Source organism: Bos grunniens, chromosome 10, assembly GCF_055505025.1.
Source record: "Bos grunniens cultivar Pamir isolate PY7600 chromosome 10, Bosgru_T2T1.0, whole genome shotgun sequence".
Lineage (NCBI taxonomy): Eukaryota > Metazoa > Chordata > Mammalia > Artiodactyla > Bovidae > Bos > Bos grunniens.
In genome coordinates this window covers 73,087,129-73,105,805 of record NC_141174.1, presented here as the reverse complement: position 1 = coordinate 73,105,805, position 18,677 = coordinate 73,087,129, and the positions used below count along the sequence as shown (strand labels likewise).

At 45.4% G+C, this 18,677-nt stretch overlaps 1 protein-coding gene across 1 annotated transcript; it reads right to left on the bottom strand.

Annotated features, from left to right (window-relative positions):
- Window positions 1–5,523: 5,523 nt before the first annotated feature.
- On the bottom strand, window positions 5,524–10,858 carry ACTC1 (actin alpha cardiac muscle 1). Its single transcript, XM_086318982.1, has 7 exons — window positions 10,811–10,858; window positions 10,073–10,223; window positions 8,617–8,941; window positions 7,685–7,846; window positions 7,365–7,556; window positions 6,402–6,583; window positions 5,524–5,854 (listed from the first exon to the last, which is right to left on the bottom strand). The coding sequence occupies exons 2-7, from the start codon at window positions 10,199–10,201 to the stop codon at window positions 5,711–5,713; spliced, it is 1,134 nt and encodes a 377-aa protein (XP_086175108.1). The 5' UTR covers window positions 10,202–10,223; window positions 10,811–10,858; the 3' UTR covers window positions 5,524–5,710.
- Between the last annotated feature and the right edge of the window lie 7,819 nt (window positions 10,859–18,677).

The window sequence follows — 18,677 nt, the reverse complement described above, 5'->3', positions numbered from 1 at the left end:
ACTCCAGTATTCTTGCCTGGAGAGTCCCTGGGCAGAGGAACCTGGTGGGCCCCCGTTCATGGGGTCACAAAAGAGTTGGACATGGCTGAGTGGCTAAACAGCAACGAATAGAGAAACCACTGCAATGTAAAGAGACATTTACAGCTCACCTCCCTGTCTACTACCCAACCCAAGCCCCCAAAATCTATGCTAGAAACAAAAAAAAGGGGAGAGAGGGAAGTAAACTTTGTTGTTTATCTGGAGCCTAAATGCCCTCCTGAGGGGCACTGTGCTTAGTGTCTTAAATGCATGATACCATTACATTCCCATGACAACTCTTGGACCATGATTTTAGTTACTCCTTCTGTTCTAAAGTTTAGAGAGTTTAGGTAATTAATTTACTTCACTAGTTGGCAACTAGTCAACAGCAGAACTAGGATTTGCACTCAAATCTTTTTTGACTGAAAGCCCATGCAACGCCAAAAATTATTGTTAAATTATGAGTGTGTTTTCTAGTGGGAATATATGTTCTAACTTTTCCCCAGGAACAGATTAGGTAATTATGTAACTAATATGTTAATTAGCATAGCCTGCTTTTGAGGAATGCATATAAAGGTCAGGCAAGTGTCATCACCATATGAGTAGTAGGAAGAATTTCCTGGGTGGCCAGCCTTGGTTCAAGGCACTGGAAAAGAATTCCAAAGCGTAGATCCTAGAGTTAAAGATGCCTTGGGAAAATTTAAGTATTTTGCTTAGGCAGGTTTGCTTTTAAATTTCCCACACGTTGCCTGCTCTATCATATCCTACCCAATATGATGTCACCATCCAGTAGTATTTCCAGAGTTCCTCAAATCATTTCTGTGTTCAGCACTAAACCTACTGACTTAATCTCTTGCTTACCCTTGACTCCAGAGTTCACTTTTCATTTACTATTGATGCCACATTTTAGTTCAGCTTTACTGCAATCTTCCCTTGGGTCTGTTTTCTCTCTGCCTCTCTTCCCCAACCCCGATTCCCAAGGAAGCTGCAGTAAAACAGTGCACAGCAATTAGCAAATAATGCCATGGAGGAACTGCAGACCACCCCTGCTTACATCTCTTCTGACTCAGCTCCCTTTCCCTGGCAGGAGAGATGGCCCAGGACTAGAGGACTCAAGAGAGCTATGCTTGACTGAAGCTCTTTATCCTACTAGTCAATCTTTGTTATTGCTGTTTAGTTGCTAAGTCGTGTCCGACTCTTGCAACCCTATAGACTCTAGCCCCTCAGGCTCCTCTGTCCACGGGATTTCCCCAGCAAGAATACTGGAGAGGTTTACCATTTCCTTCTCCAGGGGATCTTCCCAACCCAGGGATTGAACCCTAGTCTCCTGCAATGGCAGGGGATTCTTTACCACAGAGCCTGAAAGGAAGCTTGATTACATCTGTTGCATGCAGAGCCGTTGTGTGAATTGCAGAAATTACTGTCTAGCATTGAGTTCACCAGTGACCAGAGGCAGACTTTTGCATTTTCCCCCTTCTTCCTAATATCGGCTTGGTTGCCATAGCAATGGCCAAGCTCTGCCTGAAGGAGAGACTCCTTCTATAATGAGCCTGGAAGAGCTCAAGTTGAATATAGACAACTTTTGCTATTTCAGGCCTAAAAGACTTGAAATTTCTTCCCTACCTATTAGTTCCTAGGAAATATTTATGGTATTTATGTAATTTTAATCATAAAGTGAGTCTGACTTTTTATTTCCTTTTCAACATCTGGCTAATCAAGTCTTATAGAGATTGTTGGGTTTCTGGATCCCCAGGCCACAGTGGAGTCTGGAGAGATTGTTGCCGCCAAAATCTTGGCTTTCTCTGCCCACCGGAGCCAAGTATGAAAATACGGAGACAGTTTGGAGGAAGCAGAAAAATGGCTTTAATCATCAAGCCAGTAGAGGAGAGAACATAGTAGGCTCATGCCTCAAGAACTGTGTTTCCCCTCCATAGGGAATCTAGGAGAATCAAGTTGGAGCTTGCAGTCAGGGGTTGGAGATAAAGAACAAAGGTGTAGGGATCCTGTGTTCTTCTTTCTTTTTGCACTGTGGCTGGCAGACAGTCACCTTCTTGCTGTGCCCTTACCTGCCCTTTCCTGTGTATGGGCACACTCCAGGTAGCTCACCTTCTTATAAGAACATCAGTCCTGTTGGATTAGGGCCCCACCTTTATATCTCATTTAACCTTAATGACTCCTTAAAGGTCTTGTCTCCAAACACAGTCACGTTGCGGAGGTTAGGGTTTCAACATATGAATTGCAATTGTGGCAGGGGTCAAGGTGGGTTGGGAGTGCCATACATAATTCAGGCCATAACGGATTCCATAGAAGAAGTGGAGAGGAAGGTGGAGACCCAGTTTTAGGCTGACATTGTATCTAGCTCAGGGTATAGTAAACTGATCCTACCTCTCTATTCCATTTTCTTCAGTTATTATCCTTTTCCAACTCTGCACTTTAATTATTTAAACACATCTACATAATAACCATTGCTAAGAAGTGACCATTGTTAAGGAAAATAAAGACACAGTGTTTTAGAATCTTAGAAATAAATCCAACTACTTCTTTCATTTTAGACTGAGAAAAATATCATGATCAATATGGGTTGTTTTACATTGCATCTTAACCAAGATCTATTTACTGTAGACATTTCAATTTATACATGTGAGGGTGGCCTTAAGAAAAATCTTATTGCCTTAATACCTTTCTTAAGTATGATTATTAGAAGAGTCACTTGTTCTAATATCTTATACCCTATCAAGCCGAGATGAGGAAACCTCAAAATTCAATAAGAACCTGTGTACTTTCCACTTTTGATACAAATATCAGAAACTGATTCCAAAAACTTCCACTTTTAAGCAGAAACAATACCCATTTCATTTACATTCACACATAGAAAGAACCACAGGTGATACAGAAGCCAGTTGCCTAAACCTAAAGTATTAATACTGTATTTAGAGAATAAAATTCATAATTTACAACCTTTTCAATTTGAGAAAAAAGAGACACAGAGACTGGCTAAATAGTATCTTCCCATACATGCTCCAAATCTGTCTCTGGTTGATACTTAATTTTTAAATCAATCTATCTGTGCTACAAGAAATAGTTGGGGGAAGAAAGGAAAATCTACAGTAAAGTTTATTGTATCTTATGTAAATGTCACTAATTATTTATTCTCTAACCCTTAATGCAAAGAAAGACTTCCATTTAGCTGTGCTAAATATGGAGCTCTAAGCGCAGCCAATGTGCTCTGTTCCATCTTTGTGTCCCCCACACCTACTACTGTGCCTGGCCCACAATCAAGGATCAAGAGATGTTTTTATAAGTGAATGAACATAAAGACATAATTACTACCTTGAATGATAATGACATTGGGAACTTATTAAGATTGTCTGATGAGCTATAAATACTCTGAATTTTGAACCCAGACTCTCAAAAGAGTGTGTGATAGAATGTGGTTACTTTTGATAAACTATGACTAAGTTAGAAAAGATTGTTGTAGAAGAATCATTAGATTAGATGCCAAAAAATCTGGGTTCCTGCCTTGGGTATTCCGCAAAGAAGCTATATAACATCGTGTGTGTGTGTGTGTGTGTGTGTTTGTGTGGGCATGTGCACTCAGTTTTGTCCGACTCTTTGCAACCCATGGACTATAAGTCACCAGGCTTCTCTGTCCATGGGATTCTCCAGGCAAGAAGTAAGTAAGTAAGCTGCCATCTCCCACTCTAGGGGGTCTTTCCGACCCAGAGATCGAACCTGTGTCTCTTATTGCCTGGGCAGGTGGTTCTTTACCACTAGCACCACCTGGAAGCCCATATAACATTGTACCCATTGCTTAATCTGTGTTTTAATTCTCTCATCAATAGATAAAAGTTTAATTAACTTCATTCAATTGGTCTTACATGGCTTCCCAGGTAGCACTAGTGGTAAATAATCTGCCTGCCAATGCAGGAGATGTAAAAGACTTGGGTTCAATTCCTGGGTTGGGAAGATCCTTTGGAGAAGGGCATGGCAACCCAATCCAGTATTCTTGCCTGGAAAATTCCATGGACAGAGGAGCCTGGTGGGCTACAGTCCATGGGTTGCAAAGAGTCGGACACGACTGAGTGGAAACACACACATACCCATACAAATGGTCTAACAGTTCATCAACAATTAAATTGAAGGTGAAAATTTTTAAAGCTCTGCAATCAGGTTGAAATCTACCTTTCCAAATTGATGGCCTAAAATTCATCAGTTCCCACCAGCCTGCCTTGTACTTTGTGTGATGGTGTCTGCCTTGTCTCCTGCTGAGATTTTCTCCCTCCTTTTCCCACCTCTTTAATTCTTAACCACCCTTCAAGACCCATACTCATATGTCCATTTCCTTGAAACCTCCCAAACCACATACACTGGGAGCTTCTGAGTAGTGTGTATGTGAACCCCTCAAAGACAGAGTATGATAGAGGTGCTATCCCCAACGTCCTTTGCAAAGAGTACAGCACAGAGTGAAGGGAATATTGTGCGTTTCTGCCCCCTTAACTCCTCAGGACTTTAGAGCCTTCACTCTACTCAACCCAAGATCCCAAGATTTCAGAGAACTGAAGAGCCTGAAGATGTCTGTCCCACAAGTCAGTCACTGACTAGGCGGAGGTATCTGGTGCCTGTTTCCTCACATTCTTTCGGTGTTTGTTTTTGGCCACACCATGTGGCTTGTGTGATCTTAGTTCCAGGGGCTGAATCTGCTCCCACAGCAATAAAAGCTCGGAGTCCTAACAGCTGGACCTCCAGAGAATTCCCCATCCTCACGTTTGTTTTGAACGTTCACAGTGGTCTTGATTTGCTTAGGGAGTATTTGGAATGGGGTATGGCTGGGCTTTTCTGTCAGCTGGCCTCAGTGTTTCACTGTTAACATGCCTGGCCCTCAGGAAGACAACGGAAAAGACTGTGAATTGAGAATTTATACTAATCTATTTAAAATAACATTTGACTTTCTCATTACCCATATCTATGTGGCTTCAGCAAAGTCACAAAAATAACTGGAACATGTGCTAAAACCACAATTTTCAGTGTTATCATAGAAACTAATCTTCACAAACTGTATTCTCCAATCCATTTCTCATTTATGTGGACCTAAACCTAATCACACTAATGAAATGACAGAGGATGAGATGGCTGGATGGCATCACCAACTCAATGGACATGAGTTTGAGCAATCTCTGGGAGTTGGTGATGGACAGGGAAGCCTGGCATGCTGCAGTTCATGGGGTCACAAAGAGTTGGACATGACTGAGCAACTGAACTGAACTGAAAACCGAATCTGCTTTTCAGATATAAATTATCTTCATGATTCAGTCCCAAAGGGTAAAATCAAAATTTAATATTGTAGCTCCCAGCTAAAAGTCACACTGATGAACTTATGTGGTGCTGTGATATTACAAAGCTCATGGTATCAAGGCCATCAGTATACGAGCTCACAGACTGAGCAAGCAAACATTGGCCCCATCCCACCCCTTCCCCAAACCCCAAACAGAAATAAGAAATGCTTGCTTTTGTAGGTTGCAAGTCCTGATCTGGTTTATTTATAAAGCAATAAATATTAGAAGCACAAATAAATTGCACGTGTGTAAACAAACTGTACAATGATTGATGAGAGATGAGGGAGGGTGGTTCAGAAGACTCCAAAAAGCATCATACCATCATCCTGAATGTAATGTAGACTAAGAGAGAAGGCACCTTAGAAGCACTTGCGGTGGACGATGGAGGGGCCTGCCTCATCATACTCTTGCTTGCTGATCCACATCTGCTGGAAGGTGGACAGGGAGGCCAGGATGGAGCCCCCAATCCAGACAGAGTACTTACGCTCAGGGGGAGCAATAATCTGTAGAAGGAAAGCGAAAACTGCCAGTGAACTCTGAGGTTCCAAGCAACAGAGAAAGCAACATGGTGGGGAGATTCACAGAAAATACACTGGTGATCAAGTTGCTATAATGTGATACAAATGAATAAGCTCAGTAATCCTACAAATGAATATGGTTGACTCACGATGAATGCATTTTCTCTATTTCATCAATTCCATGATCAAAGACTCTGTAAAATAGAAGTTCCCCACTTCTCTGAACCAGAGAATATGTGGCAATAAGCTATAGGCATGGTGAAGCCTAGTTTGAAAGTTGGGGTCTTTTAAAATGTGTTCAAAGATTTAGATTTTTTTTTCCTCAAAGATTTATTTTTATCCACTGCTTCAAAGTGTTTTAAAATCTCCTATCTTGGGAAAAGTGCCAGAAAAGTCAGAAAAGGTGCTATAAAAGCAAAAGGTTTCTGTGAGAACAGGAAGCTATTTGTGTGAGGGGAAAGGAGTTAGGAATTCTGCTTGGTATATGGAGACCTGCCTTGGTTCCCCCTACCCCACCACAGAAGTTCTTTACCTTAATTTTCATGGTGCTGGGAGCCAGGGCAGTGATTTCCTTTTGCATGCGATCAGCAATACCAGGGTACATGGTGGTACCTCCGGATAAGACATTGTTGGCATACAGGTCCTTGCGAATATCAATGTCACATTTCATGATGCTGTTGTAAGTCGTTTCATGGATGCCGGCAGATTCCATACCTATGAGCAAGTTTAAAAAAGTCACAGTGCATTCAGGCCATGGGGCCAGGGTGGAGGGAAGAGAACAAGACTCCTCTGTGTTGGTAAACTGTCACCATTTGTCTCTGAAACATATGTTCCTCTATAAGATACACTGCAGAGTTTTGTGGAACAGATGTCTTAAAAGTGCTGAGAGTAATCTACAACAGACTGCCAAGACACAAACAACTGCTTTTAGCACCTGTTTGGAGGGAACACGCGCTGTACCCATCAGACCTATGGAGATGTAATAGAAAAGCATGAGACACACATTCATGTGAAATGAATGCCATTCTTATTTATGGACTAAAATAAGATACTGGCAAGCTTCCTCTTGGAAATCCCTGCTTAGGAAAGATGTTCAGTGACACGTGAGTGTCCAGTTATTACTATAAGTAGGATTGTTATCACACTTAATAATGAGTGACTCAGAAGTAAGGTCTAACTACTTGGTGATGGAATCTACCAGAATAAGTCAGCACTCTTGAGTCATCAGCTCTTCCTTGCAGATATGGATTATTCCGTTACTACTCTATCTCATTCCTTGTTTCAAGATGAAGCCGGTGTGTCATGCTTTATCATATCATTGCTGCAGAGGAGGAATGGCCATCCCTGCAAAAGCCATCAGGACCTGAGGCTGAACTGTGTGGGTCTCCAAGCTATGACTACTTTCAACACAAGGGCCCCTTAATCATTGTTGATTATAATAGATTTTTCTCTGGAAGCCCCAAGCTGCGTTTCTGCACCAGACCATCCAACTCACCAATGAAGGAGGGCTGGAAGAGCGTCTCAGGGCAGCGGAAGCGCTCGTTGCCAATAGTGATGACTTGGCCATCAGGCAGTTCATAGCTCTTCTCCAGGGAGGAGGAAGAAGCAGCCGTAGCCATTTCATTCTCAAAATCCAGAGCAACATAGCACAGCTTCTCTTTAATGTCACGAACAATCTCACGTTCAGCTGCAGAAATAAAGGGGGTCACAGGTAAGCTCTGAAGAATGACATCAGCTTTGGAGAGGTAGGTGGGGTCACCGGTGGAGGAGAAAACCAGACACTTACTGTGGCAGATGAAACACACACAGACTCACCGGTGGTGACAAAGGAGTAGCCACGCTCAGTGAGGATCTTCATGAGGTAATCTGTGAGATCCCGACCAGCTAGATCCAGACGCATGATGGCGTGGGGCAAGGCATAGCCCTCATAAATGGGGACGTTGTGGGTCACACCATCCCCAGAGTCCAGAACAATGCCTGTCAGAGGAAGTAGGCAAAAACAAGGTAAATCTCTGAGGACACCACTGCTTTCGCCATGTCAAAGCCTACTTTCACTCTTGGCTAAGAGATACTAGCACTGGGCAAAGATCCAGATAAAATTAGATCCCTTAGACGTGAAGAATAAAAATGAGCATAATGAATGCTAAGCCTAAAGCCAGCGACAGCTCATCCTTTTAAATATTGTGGTAGAAGAATTTCCCCAGGAGACTTTCAAATGACCATCCTTCTTACCAGTCATTAGCATATTATGCAAGCCTCCAGGTGTGTTTTTTTGTTTTTCCTCACATCTAATTTACACATTTCTCTTTTTTGACTCAGACCTCGTAGGGAATGTAGGTTCTCTCTGGGTTGTCTCTACTGGAGATGTTTGCCCAGGGGCTGAGATAATGTGAACACACACCGATTGCTACATTCCAGGCTACTAGTTTGTGCAGAGCCTCAATATCTGACATCACATATTTTAGGCAAGGCAAGGCTCTAACTCCATATTCTTTCCGCTCTTAGAAATAAGCGTGCTCAGGGTACTATTGCTACCTCTCTCTCTTGGCACAGACACCTTCCCAGAGAGTGTGAGGAAAGAGATCGTTCTTTTTTCATTGGGGAAACTGATTCACAGCAAGGTCAGTGACTTAGGAGTGTAATTAAGACAGACTATCTCATGATCGCACACCTTGCAAGGTCAGTGACTTGGGAGTGTAATTAAGACAGACTATCTCATGATCGCACACCTTACAATCCAAACACACCTGTGGTACGGCCAGAAGCATACAGGGACAGCACTGCCTGGATGGCCACATACATGGCGGGGACATTGAAGGTCTCAAACATGATCTGAGTCATCTTCTCACGGTTGGCCTTGGGGTTCAGTGGAGCCTCGGTGAGCAGAGTGGGGTGCTCCTCTGGGGCTACACGGAGCTCATTGTAGAAGGTATGGTGCCAGATCTTCTCCATGTCATCCCAGTTGGTGATGATGCCATGTTCAATGGGGTACTTGAGAGTCAGGATACCTCGCTTGCTCTGGGCTTCATCACCTACATAGGAATCCTTCTGACCCATACCCACCATGACTCCCTACAAGAAGAAAGAGATTAGAAAATCAAGCTTCCTCCATGTCAGGAATGTATTCAATGCCTAATTAATTTGTCTAACTGCCCAAATCAAGGGGCATCTTATGAATACCAGAAATAATAAACAATAGTTTACCCCGATTCAGAAATATCATTTAAAATCAGTCCTGCACCTTTCTCCACCCCACTCTCAGGAGGCATAATTCTATTGTTTAGAATATAACTGGGGGTGAGGAGGAATGAAGCTATTTCACTGAAGAAGCTGAGCTTCATCTCATTTTTAAATTGCCATAATGTCTTCATTAAATTATTAAGCTTATCACCTATGTCAACTGGAATATAAATGACTACATTGTGGAATGACTGTATTAATGACACATTGTATGTCTCCTCAGAAAAGATTTTGACATTCATCAAGTGAACCTAAAAAGAAGGACAGATATGCCATTATTGTTGTGTCTGTGAAATCCAGCCTGAGTGAAATCTAGAGTGTCCTGGAGTACCCATGGTCACCCACACTGAGGAATACCCTCTCCTCCCTGGCAGTCTGTCTGGCCAGGCATTATGGCACAGCCAGAGAGCATCGTGTCTCTTTTAATAAACAAGGTGGTATGTCACTATCACTACGCACTTACTGCCTCTGTCACGCCTGGCTTCTAAAAATGCAATGGCCAGGAAGCAGATAGATTGCATCTTTTGGGAGCCCTAAAAACTGGCTGTGAACAAGAGGGAGCAATGTGGCTTGGCCCCTGGTTGGCTGGGAGAAGTTGTATTATTATGAGTTTTGAACAGGACTGAAAAAAAAAAGGCCAAGGAGTAAGGTGAAATGTATAAGAGGAAGAGAGGACTGAGAGAAGCTGCTGCCTTTTCACACCAGGGAGTTGGACCCTTGGCGAGCTGTGTCCCTGAAGTGGACTGGGGTGGGGTGTGGAATGCACATTTCCTGGTCTGTTGGCGGCTGTAAGTTGTTACTTGTCAGCTCGGATTTGAAGCTAATTCATCTTTTTCTATCTGACCTAAAAAGTTCACGAAACAGGAGGGTCAAGTGAGTCATTTCCTTGGTTGCTGGGCTGAAGAGGTGGCAGGAGAAGGGTGTGCAATAGGGCTGGGGACTACGAAGCGGGGTGAAGTTTACCTGGTGGCGCGGGCGGCCCACGATGGAAGGGAAGACGGCGCGGGGCGCGTCGTCGCCCGCGAAGCCGGCCTTCACCAGCCCGGAACCGTTGTCGCACACCAGGGCGGTGGTCTCCTCATCGTCGCACATCTTGGCACAGCTTCAGCGGGGTCTGCAGGTGGAGCAGAGCAAGGCGGCCCAAGTTCAGTGCCTGCGGAGCTGGCCTAGTCCTCTCCCCCGGAGGAGGGGACAGAGCAGAGGGGGTTCCGCGGGCGGGAGTCGGGGGCGGGGGACGCCTGCCATCTCCCTTCCCCTGGGGCAGAAAAAGAGTGAGAAGAAGCTGCGGAGCAGAGGGTGAGGACCCGGACAGGCTCCCCGGCCAGCAGGCTCACCCTCTGCCCCAGGGCAAGAGGGACAGCCATCCCTTAGAAGGTCCTCCCCAGCCCTTCACACTTTCGCCTTTTCACAAACTGGGAACCCACTACGGCTCCATCCACACTCCCATCCATGCTCCAGCCCCAGGGGGAGAGAAAAGCACAAGACAACAGGGACCCCCAGTGGGGCGCAAGGCTCCCCCTCTGCGAGCCCCTCTCCTGTGAGCCCCTCTCCTGTGAAGATCGAGACCCAGGACAAAAGAAGTTAGAACCAAATGGAAAGTTTGGTCTTAAAAGAAGAAAAGTGATGGAGCGGCGGGAGCGCGGGGCACTGGCTCAGGGCGCGGGGCGGAGGGAGGCGCGGAAGCGGGCGGCGCTGACTCACGGTCCGCGGGGCGGGATCTGCTCGGTTGCTCAGACGGCTGCAGGCGCTGGTGCCCCGCGCGCGGCGCGCGGCTTTATAGCGCGCTGATGGACGGGGTCAGTTGGAGAGATCGGGGGCAGGGGTGGGGGGCCCGGTCGGCCACCTTGCCTTATTTGGTCGCCTTCGCACCACTGAGGAGCGCCGAGGCCATTCATGGAGCCAAGGGCAGGGGAGAGTATCAGCCAGGGGGCCCCCAGACCATGTAAGGAAGGGGAGGGGGCAACCAGGGGGATGGCCAAATAGGGAGCTAGGGAGGGGCAGACCGTGAAGGGTAGGGGGCAGGGGAAGACTGAGTGACGCCAACCCACCCCCACCCCCTTCCTGGGTGGGGGTGCTCCCTGGGTGTGCGTCGGACTGGTTCCTCCGCAGCCCCGCCAGCCTAAGAGACAATAAGCCACATACAAGTGGGAAGGCTTGGCGCCCTGCCCTCTGCTGAGGGGTCCTGACAGCTGGGCCAAGGCAGCCGGGGAGTGACGGCAGCTTGTCATCCTCCTGCTCTGGGAGCTGGAGGAGCAGAGCCCTGGGAATCCTCATGGGCCCTAACGGCACCCCAGCAGCACAATTGGGGGCCAGAAAAGGGGCGCATGGCACAGGACACCCTCCTGGGCTGGTCCCCACCAACCTGCATGACAGCTCAGAGATCTGTACTCTTTTGTGGCAGAAAGCCGAGATTAACCAAGGCCACCTTGGTCCCCGATTTATGCTTGGTTCCAGGGGCTGGTTAGGAAGAGGCCAGACAGAGCTGCTCTGAGAGCTTGCTTAGTCTTGCTGGGGGACAGAGCAGGTGTACCCCGGCCCAGACATCAGGTGGCTTTCCTCCATGTCTCCAGGGTTTTGCTCAAACTCAGACTCCAGTCTTTAGGCCAGAAAAGGACTCCTTGCTGTAAAAGTAAATGAAGGAACAAATGCCAAAGGTGACTTGTCCATTAGCTGGTGGATGAAGGTTTCCCTGGTGGCTCAGATGGTAAAGAGTTGGCCTGCAATACAGGAGACCTGGGTTCAATCCCTGGGTTGGGAAGATGCCCTGGAGAAGGGAATGGCAACCCACTCCAGTATTCTTGCTGGGAGAATTCCATGGACAGAGGAGCCTAGCGGGCTACAGTCCATGGGGTCACAAAGAGTCGAACACCACTAAGTGACTAACACACGCACACAGGGGAACATCCATAAACTGAGGGCCAAGGCCTTTACTCCAGGTGAAGACAAGACTGAAAGAGAACTATTCTTGTCAAGAAGATAGCAGCAACTTCAACCTATGAACATACCAAAGAGATATCATCATAACCAGGCATGAATTAGAAAAGCAGAGTCTCAGGCCCCACCCCAGAACTACTGAAGCAGAAGCTGCTTTCTAGCAAGATGCTTGGTTGATTCATATGTATGTCGATGTGTAAAAAGCCCAGGTATAAACGATATCAGCTCCTTTGTGGAGGATCTGGGGATTTTGGAGAAAGGGATGACATGAATGAAGGAGGCGAGAAAGGAACAGAGAGATAGAAGGACACAGATCCCTGGTTTGCCCTGGGGTGCCCTGTATTCTCAGTTCTTGACCGGCACTTTGATTTTTAATGCTTGTGTTTTTCCTCCCGTTCACACCAGTTAAAAATAGAAAACTGGGCACAGGCATCCATCTCTGGAGTGGTCTTGGATTGATATGCTAAGGAGGCCTGCTGATTAGATACTTGTCCAGACTGGGGAATGCTGGGTCCTCCCCTCTGAGCTCCCCAACCATGTTTGGGTTGGTCTGGAGAAGAAAGCCTGAGGGCGGCTGGGTGATGGAGCCAGGTGAGGGTCATGCCAGCTGGGCTTGTTCTGCCAATGCGGTAAGCCTTTTTCAGTGAAAATGCCCATAGACAGGAGGCAAAGAGCAGAGCTGCTTGGGCTCAGGCAGATGCAGAAGAACCAAGAAAAAGCAGAAATGTGACTGGTGATACAGGCCAATATCCCTGGGTTTGACCCTCACCTCTATCACTTATTACCTGTTTTGCTCTTGGGCAAATCGCTTCACTGTCTTAAGCCCCAATTTTACCCTCTGAAAACGGATACAATTCTTTTCGGCAGGGGTTACTAGTTATAGTAATAACTAGAGACAAGTGATATAAGCCACACAGAAGATAGAAAGCAAATAGTAACTATTACAATTCAGTAATAATAACACAGGCAGCTGTAGTTCTCACTCTTGAAATTTTGGGTCAATTTCATTCACTTATTGATTCAGCAAATATTTTTGGGACAAGAACTGTGCTTGTCACTGGGAAATAGTGAGCAATAAAACAGAGCAGGACTCATACTGCAGAGCAACTGCAAAGGAGTCAGAGACAGTTATTTATGGTATGTGCTGGGAAGGACAAAGAATCACTGGGATCGTCACAAAAATGGGGATTCAAAAGAGGGTTCAGAAAAAAAAAAAAGAGGGTTCAGGACTTCCCTGGTAGTCCAGTGGTTAAGACTCCAAGCTTCCACTTCAGAGGATGAGTTCGATCCCTGGACAGGGAAAGTTCTGCATGCTTCGTGGTACGCTCCCCCACCAAAAAAAGAGTTCAGAGAAAGGCTTCCTGAGGAAATATTTCATTACTTTTAAAGTAGAGTAGGACTTTTTGTGTGAAAGAAACAGTTTCTCCTTGGGAGTGACTGATGGCACATTCCCACATTCACTGCCATTTGTGTAAAGGGAACTCCTGGAAAGTTTAGCAGATCACCAAACACCATGGTTATTTCTGAACCCTTTGTAAATACTTCCAGGGCTCAGGACACCAATTCCACCCCACCCACCTAGGGATCAGTCTGCCCTGGGAGTAGGTCGGTGGAGTACTGAAACCAGTTTCATAATCATCATCCTTAAAATGTTTAAAAAATAATTTCATGTTTTCCCATTTAGAACAAAACATATTTTCTTATGCATTATACTTATGGTAAGAACACTTTTTCCCATTCAAGACATGATGGTTCGATCTTTGTTCATTGTAATACTATTCAATTTCCACATTTTAAAACTCTAAACCCTGTTTTTATATATTTTAAAATTTAAGTCAATGGGAATATAAGATTCCAAGATTGATTTTCCTTTGACACCATTTTTCATGGATCCATTTAATTTGAAAGTTGATAGTGTCTACTTAAGTATAGAAAAGTGACTTACCTTTTGTGGTGCATTCTGGACTTTTAAAAAAATTTTGGTAAAATATACATACCACAAAATGTACCACTTTAATCCTCTAAAATTGCACAGTTCAGTAGTGTTAAGTACATTCACATTACTGTGCAGCCAGACAAACTCCCAGTTTTTGATGCAACTTGTGAATAAATTGACTTCAAAAATCCAGGAATGACTGTGCCCTGCAGTTTGAGAAAGACTGTCTTTTACATGGTAGAGAACCATTGTGCCTGCTTTGCCCAAGGTCACATGGGTGAGCAGATGGAAGAGTGAGGCTTCAAATCCAGGCACCAGACCACTCCATAATCCTAACCACCACCTCAAATGCCACGTAGTCCACTCAGACTGCTGTTTCTCCGAGTGGAATGCTGCAACCACTTGTAGCCAAATTACCCGGACTGCCTAATAGCAATGCAGATTCCCAGGTTTCACCCTGGAACAGTGAATCTGCATTTTAAATAAGTCACCACCCCTCTTCCCCAGGTACTTCACAGACAAACTTGCAGGCACTGCCTGGCTCTTCTTCCCCAGGCCCGAGGAGCTGTGCTGAAGGCTGCCCAAGCTGCCAGCACCGGCCTGAATCCAGCTTGGCTGACCTTGAACATCCCAGCGGGATGGCAAAAGCCAAACTTGGGCATGTCCCCAGGCTCTCGAGGGCCAGCAAGGCCCTTCTGGGCAGGGACAGGCCATGAGGGAGACGTGCAGGGCTGGCTGAAGGAACAGAAGGTGGGACAGTTCCTGCTGCCCTTGCCTCGAGGGAAGCCTGTTTCATCCACCATCTGCTGGGATCTGCAAGGGAGCGGCCGGCCTCCTCCCGGCACTGGGGGATTAACAGTCACTTATCTCAGCTGTTCCTCCATTCGGAGGTGTCACAGTATTTACAGAGAAGCCAGAAACAGACTGAGCCACACTTAATTCCTCCCCAGGAGCCCTCCTAGCTCCTTCTGTAGCCCCTCCTGCATTCCACGTGCTAGGAGGCAGTGTGGGGAGGTGCTTTTTCTAGCCCAGACCAGGGGTCAGGGAGCCACCCTTCCTAACCATTTCTATTTTCTTTTCCTACACATTTGTCCACTCCCCCTGCCCTCTGGCAGGAGCTGGGCTTCAGTTTTCATTAAAAGAGGAAAGTGACGGGGTTGTGAGGGATGCAGGCCCCCACACATCCTGGCGCTCAGAATTCAATACCGGGGCATGCCTAATCTCTGCCACATGCTGCCCCATGTTTTACATGCAACCGCCGAGAAGATTAACCCAGGGGGAGGGTATTTCAACTCCAAATGGATTCTGTTCTAGGCAGATTCTGGCAGTCACTGCCTTCTGACATGATAGGAGCAACTGTGATGAACCATTTAATGAGATTTAGAGAAAAGACGATGAGGGAAGGGGAACATCATGTAGAAGGGCGTCCTTCTGAGTCTGAGTCACCTGGGACTAATGCTTGAAAAGCCAAATCTTTACTCTCTTCTATCCTGGGAAATCACAAAGGATTTCTAATCTGAATTCCTTAAAAGGAGTTTGAATCCTTCTAGAATGAAGTGCTGAAGCTCGCAGGTTTCTGCTTGGAAGGTATTCCTCTTAGCTCAGATTTGGCTTGCTCCCCACACTGGCAGTAACTATTTATGGAGTTTCGACTTTTCAAGTGTTACCTGGAGCAATCCTGTCTTCCCCAGAGAGCCCAAATGTGGCATCACCCAAACCCAAGCCTAAGTTTTGAGATCACACAAGAGCTAGGGGGTCTGTGTGGGAGGTGAGAGCTGTGATCTCAGCAATCCTCCTGCCAGCCACATTCCCTCAGCTGTGTGTGTGGAGTCCATCTCTGCCTTGTCAAAAGTAGGCACAACTGGGTAGGATTGTAAACTGGTATAGTTACTATGGAGAACAGTATGAAGGTTCCTTAAAAAATAAAAACAGAACTACCATATGACCCAGAAATCCCACTCCTGGGCATACACTCAGAGTAAATAAACTGCAATTCAAAAACATACATGCACCTCAGTAATCATTGCAGCACTATTTACAATAGCCAGAACATGGCAGCAACCTAAATGTCCATCAATACAGGAATGCAGAAAGAAGATGTGGTCAGACAAGTTTAGTTGCTCAGTCGTGTCCAGCTTTTTGCAACCCCATGGACTGCAGCACACCAGTCTTCTCTGTCCATTACCAACTCTTGAAGCTTGCTTGTGTCTATGGAGTTGGTGATGCCATCCAACCATCTCATCCTCTGTCATCCCCTTCTCCTCCTGTCTTCAGTCTTTCCCAGCATCAGGGTCTTTTCCAATGTGTCAGTGCTTTGCATCAGGTGGCCAAAGTATTAGAGCGTCAGCTTCAGCATCAGTCCTTCCAATGATTATTCAGGGCTGATTTCCTTTAGAATTGACTGGTTTGATCTCCTTGCTGTCCAAGGGACTGTCAAGCGTCTTCTCCAACACTACAATTCAAAAGCATCAATTCTTCGGTGCTCAGCTTTATTTATGGTCCAACACTCACATCTCTCAAGAAGATGTGGTACATATATACAATGGAATATTACTCAGCCATCGAAAGAAATGAAATAGTGCCATTTGCAGCAACATGGATGATCTAGAGATTGTCATATTGAGTGAAATAAGTCAGACACAGACAAATATCATATGATATTGCTTATACGTGGAATCTTAAAAATAGGGTATGAATGAACTTATCTACAAAACCGGAATAGAGTCATAGATATGGAAAACAGACTTTTGGTTATCAGGGGATAAGTAGGGGAGGAATAAATTGGGAGACTGGAATTGACATAAACACACTACTATATATAAAGTGAAGTCACTCAGTCGTGTCCGACTCTTTGCGACTCCATGGACTGTAGCCTGTCAGGCTCCTCCGTCTATGGGATTTTCCAGGCAAGAGTGTTGGAGTGGATTGCCATTTCCTTCTCCAAGGGATTTTGCCTGGTGGATCAGACAGTAAAGCGTCTGCCTGCAATGCGGGAAACCCAGGTTCAATCCCTGGGTGTTGGGAAGATCCCCTGGAGAAGGAAATGGCAACCCATTCCAGTAGTCTTGCCTGGAAAATCTCATGGACGGAGAAGCATGGTAGGCTACAGTCCATGGGGTTGCAAAGAGTCAGACTCAACTATATATAAAATAGATAACTAATAAGAACTTTATAGCACAAAGAGCTCTACTCAATGCTCTGTAATACATATGTGTAGTACTCTTGCCTGGAAAATCCCACGGACGGAGGAGCCTGGTAGGCTGCAGTCCATGGGGTCGCTAAGAGTCGGACACGACTGAGTGACTTCCCTTTCACTTTTCACTTCATGCATTGGAGAAGGAAATGGCAAACCACTCCAGTGTTCTTGCCTGGAGAATCCCAGGGACGGCGGAGCCTGGTGGGCCGCCGTCTATGGGGTCACATAGAGTCGGACACGACTGAAGCGACTTAGCAGCAGCAGCAGCAGCAGCATAACAGATTCACTTTACTGTACACCTGAAACTAACACAACATTGTAAATCACCTATACTGCAAATAAATTTTTTTTTTAAAAAGTAGGCACACATCTGACATGCAACAGAAGTAGCGGTAAGACTGCTAACATTTTTAAAGTATATACTGGGTCCGTGCACTATACTGAGACTTCATATGTGTACATGATCAACATAGTAAGCTTCTAGATGAAGCTGGACTGACCGCTATTCCATTTTTACAGACCTACTCTTTAATATGATGTTAGTAGCCTATATGAAGAGGCTGTGTAGGAAACAAGTCACACCATTGCAAGGATGTTGCCATGGGTATTCTTCATAGGATATGGTCTTTTTAATTTATTTTTTAATTGGAGGAAAATTGCTTACCATGTTGTGTTGTTTTCTGCCATAAACAATGCAAATCAGCAATAATACATAGAGTATGGTCTTTATGAGCCTCTTAGAAGAATTTCCTGTCTGGTTCTTGTACCAAGAACAAAGGATTTCTACCAAGTAACTGGTTTGTTTTGATCCTGTAGATCCTGAATCTAGTGACTGATCAGATTTTTCTTTTGGCAGTGGCCAAGAAAACCCTTAGGGCTTCCCTGGAAGCTCAACTGGTAAAGAATCCATCTGCAATGCAGGAGATCCACTTTGATTCCTGAGTCAGGAAGATCCACTGGAGAAGGGATAGGCTACCCACCCCAGCATTCTTGGGCTTGCCCAGTGGCTCAGATGGTAAAGAATCCACCTGCAGTATGGGAGACCTGGGTTGATCTCTGGGTTGGGAAGATCCCATGGAGGAGGGCATGGCAACCCACTCCAGTATTCTTGCCTGAAGAATGGACTCTGTCCATGGGGTCACCCAGAGTTGGACATGACAGAGCAACTAAGCACAGCACAAGAAAAACCTCAGAAAACTATACTTGTGGCCCAGTTTTCATTATGATCTGTCTTGCACATCCACTTCTATTTTTCATTTTCTTTTTTCTTCCACCTTAAATTTTTCTATGTCCATCTATCTTTATAAGCGAAGCTGCCATGCATCTTTTATGAGAGATAACAAAGGATGAATGGATAAATAGATAAAAATGAACTCATGGGACCATGGAGAGAATATTTGAAATTGAAATTGGGGTGATCAAGTAACCAAGAATCCAAGATATCTTGCATATGTCTGCTGGTTTCTTCCTTCCAAATGCAAGCATATATGCTTCATGAAAAC